General features: G+C 35.2%; 1 protein-coding gene across 1 annotated transcript in view; it reads left to right on the top strand.

Moving 5' to 3' along the window:
* Positions 1–2,431: 2,431 nt before the first annotated feature.
* The window catches only part of LOC106463123 (sorting nexin lst-4-like), a 98,121-nt gene continuing 96,120 nt past the window's right edge, over positions 2,432–4,432 (top strand). Inside the window, exon 1 of the mRNA XM_022390548.1 lies at positions 2,432–2,628. Within this exon, the coding sequence (XP_022246256.1) occupies positions 2,587–2,628 (42 nt within the window). The 5' untranslated portion in view covers positions 2,432–2,586. The remainder of the gene's footprint in view (positions 2,629–4,432) is intronic.

Genomic DNA, 4,432 nt, shown 5'->3' with positions numbered 1-4,432 from the left:
TTTTTTAATTATCAGTCCATCGCTGGCTTCCTCTGCCAGGCTTGTATACTAAAGAAGAGTGCAACTCGAATACACTAGGACTCCCCCGAAAATTCATGATCATTCTAGAAACTCAACGCGCCAGCCGCGTCACGTGACTTCCGCTGTTGTAACAAAGTATTAGTAATTCAGTTTTAAAACTGGTGCATCTAAACTGGTATTCATCAGTCAGTGAAGTTTTAGCCCTACCGCTTTAATCTATAAATGTACACCTGGTTTAAAAGTTTGGGCACCCTCGATCCAAGACGGAATTATTGCCCGACATAATGTTTCCAAAGCCAATTAGCAGTAAATCCATTGGATTCAAGTCAGGCTGGGTCTGAGCTGGTAGAATTAATAATGATATACTTTATGGTGGAACCTGAAAAAGTGGTAGGTTTAAGTCTGATTGTAAAGTTTGTTGATTAATGAGCTTAACTAACAGGACTTTAGTCACGTAAACGTAGAGAGTATTTTAGCTGAAGACAACACGTTTCCAAACTTTGTTACATAAATTGAAGTATTTTAACTAGAAAACATAAAGTGATAATTCGTACTAAACGCTTATATTTTATTGCCAACGAAATTAGTACTATATAAGTGTGCACTATTGTTTTTCTTATTTAAGACAGAATTTCACAAAGGCTCGTTGCCTAACAGTAATGTAAAGGTATAGAATTCTCTGGGCTGATTTGCATAAGCATAGCAAAGAGGCGCAGACCTTCCAAGTCGGTTTGTTTGTTTGGAATTAAGCACAAAGCTACACAATGGGCTATCTGTGCTCTGCCCACCACGGGTATCGAAACCCGGTTTCTAGCGTTGTGAGTCCGCAGACATGCCGCTGTGCCACTGGGGGGCTTCCAAGTCGGAAAAATCATGTTTGTCGGTGAAAAAACATTGTAGGAAAAAAGTATGACAAATACAGTGGTTTCGACAGTTTCCATTCATCGATTTATTGAAATTGTAAATACTAGCATACTATACCCGCGTTTCACTGCAGTATTCAAAAGACCCCCTCATGATTCATACAAGCCCGAATTTACCGATCATGGTCCTCCATCACCTCCAATTACTAGCATAGCTATCTCCAGATAGTACTTACCCGAAAACAAACCTCTTTAGGACAGCTGCTAGTCATACCCGAGCACGTGTGTAACATTTGGTCCTGCTGGCTTCTAAGTGGGGTTATGAACACAGTTTCAAACATGGTGTCCCCGGGATACCAAGGTGGCCAATATCACAAAATCGGATGCTGGATTCGGGTTCAGTGACCCTGAAAACCTACCTACAAATCCTATCATGCTTGAGCGATCTTCCTGCCGGGTTTCAGCCCCCCTTGGTATGAGGATACGCCATATAGATAAGCATATCCCCCTGGCAAGTTTGCTCCTGCTACTTCAAAAACTGTGGGAGGAAATCGTAGGTAAACAAACAAATCCACTAACGTCATATTTGAGCAAGTGTTCCAAATAAGTAAAAATAGAAATAATTATATAGAAATAATATCTTATTTTTATATCGTTTTTAGTCAAATTGATCATTGTATTTCGTTTGCATAAGTCAGTTTATTCAAAAATGCCTTTCACAGGAATAACGTCAAATTTCTCATTCGTTGGCAGTATTGAATGAGAAATTGCCAGTGAAGTATTAATTAATGAAATTGACGACATAATCGACCAGTTTATAAAACACGTGTTCCTGGTCGTTAATCTAACTAAAAACAGCTCATTCTGTTGGGAAAATGTTGCTAAACAGCCCCCCCCCTAACACTTTGACATTTGAGACTCTAAGCGTTTGTTTAAACATTTATACAAAGTTATAAATACAATTATTTCAAAGTGATATATTACAGGGAAGGCAGCTAGTCTTCGGTTACTCTTTTCTGGTCAAACAGTGTGTATTTGACCGTCACTCTCATAATGTACCTATTGCTCTGAATGGAGGAGTGCGTTTTTGAAGCAACGGGACGCGCACTGTGAACACACGAATTCACAAACTGTGTATCAGATACGTCTGTAGTTAATCTTTTACAAGTGAGTAACGATTACGATTAGGTAGTAAAAACATTTGTTATCAATAAATATCATTCGAGAATGACACATTAAGTAAGAGTTTGGAAAATTTATTGAACATATATATTAAAATAAAGTAAATAAATAATCATTATTCCAAGTATAAATACAAGTTAAACATACAAAGCAACATATCTTGTATTTTTCTTTTTTCAGAAATTGATTTGAAGTATGTAAACTACAACATTTTTGATATAGTACTATCACAGTACCTACTTACACACGTGGTAGTTTCACGTTGTCAGCGAAGTGGAGTGATATCTACTCAGCAGTCTTATTGGCCTGTTAAAATCATGCCACTAAGTTCAAGGAGCGGTGTGTCAAGCATGTTTTAGAATTCGATTAACTATTGGTCCATATATGTACGTCACTGTTTCGAAGTTCCGGTTAACAACATTTTGGTTAAGTCATGAGGTTTTAAAATAAAGAAGTACACGGTTGGAAGTATGCAATATAATAAAATATTAGAAATACTATTGCCTAAATTATTGAAAGTATGGGAACTATCTCAAAGGGAGGGATATTTACTTTCGCTTCGGTAAGTATACTTTTTATACTATTCTTAAGTATGGAAAGAAATTTTTTTGATTTTGTTTTATTTCCAAGTTTCTTGACAAGCCGATACAACTTATAAGTTATAAGTGACGAACATGTGTGGAATAAAAAAATTATTTACTCTTGGGAAGGGAAAGCATCATATATATTTTTTAAATCTTAGTTATACAAAAAGTATTGGTTTTGGAACCTGACCTGAGAAATATACCTCTAAATCGCCAAAAAATCTCAATATGAAGAACGTACATTGTTTACTTAAAGGTAAACGGTTCGAATTAAAACAAATCGCATTTGACGTAAGTACTAGTGTACATTTAAGCTTTTCCAAACTCAAAATAATTTGTAAGCAGCTCTAAAGCGAAAGATTATCTACATGAAATGACTTGTGTGTGTGAACATATGCATTATATTTATTAATTGATATAAATTTTGTTTTAGAACCAATAAATCTTAAAGCCTAGGATAGATGATTCACTGTAGAATATTTTTTTGTAACTTCGTACAACATCTAAGAGTAATACTAATAGGATGAGATTCTCATGTTTGTATTTTTACTTCTTGTTTAGCTGGAGTTATCTCCTGTTATCTAAAGAATACAGAGTTTAAGTAAAGCACATAGCAAGTGATATAAAACCTATTAGATTAGTGCTATTACACTGGTAGTTATTATTTATATGTATTTTTAAAAGCTGAAACTTGATATCCAAGCTGTTCTGATGTTCAAGAAGCAACATATATTCTGTGAATTTTTGTTATCTGGTAAACTCTTGCAGTACTATTTTACTAACGAGTAGTGGGATTGACCGTCACAATAAAACGCTCCCATGGCTGAAAGGGCGAGCATGTTCAGTGAAGGTATTCGAACCGCGACCCTCAGATTGTGAGTCGATCGCCCTAACCACCAGGCCATGCCAGGTCTCTTAGAATATAATTTCTTTCATTGATGTATAATATGTCTGCAGTTTCACACATTCTCGAAATAGTAGAACCTTTTATAAATTACAACAATGTGTACAAAAATTGAAATATAATAAACGAGAGTTTCGTTAAACGAATATTTTTATAGTACAGCAATTCTGATATAGTAGCTTTGCACAATACTTTTTTTATTCAAAATTTAGAGCGATTAAAACTACTTTAAACTGTGTAAATTGAATATGTGCTGAAAGTAACTAATATTATTAAATTGGAAACTGCAAATAATTTGAATTTACTTGATTTGTATGAAATTTATATTTATAGGAAAAAATATATTTGCTTTATCAGGGTTGATGTGTGGTTTGAAAAACCTATGTTTTTCTAGCTGAACGTCAGTTCCAAATAATGCCGAGTAAAACAATTAATATGAGAAAATGTTAAACAACATTACTCACACTTTCATATTAAGAAGCCCTACAGTTAGGTAATAAACCTAGGCTTCTTAATAATAAAGGTTAAGTGATGTTAAAGTTAAGAATGCAGCAGTATAATCTAGTCATATTCTCAACTGCTTCCCGTAAGAGGGCTGGGCGTGACGTATCGGTTAGCATTCCAATATGTAGATCAGAAGGTCCACGACTTGTTGCTGGGTTAGCATTCCAATCTGTAGATCAGAAGGTCCACATGTTGCTGGGTTACCATTCCAATCTGTAGATCAGAAGGTCCACGACATGTTGGTGGGTTACCATTCCAATCTGTAGATCAGAGTGTCCACAATATGTTGCTGAATATTGTTACGTCTCCGTTTGTTAATTGATTTTTTTCGTAACTTCGTTCCGACGAAATTTTAACGACACAAGTCTACTTAA

This window comes from Limulus polyphemus, unplaced genomic scaffold (assembly GCF_000517525.1).
Source record: "Limulus polyphemus unplaced genomic scaffold, Limulus_polyphemus-2.1.2 Scaffold1330, whole genome shotgun sequence".
Classification (NCBI taxonomy): Eukaryota; Metazoa; Arthropoda; class Merostomata; order Xiphosura; family Limulidae; genus Limulus; species Limulus polyphemus.
This window is presented reverse-complemented; position numbering and strand designations above follow the sequence as displayed.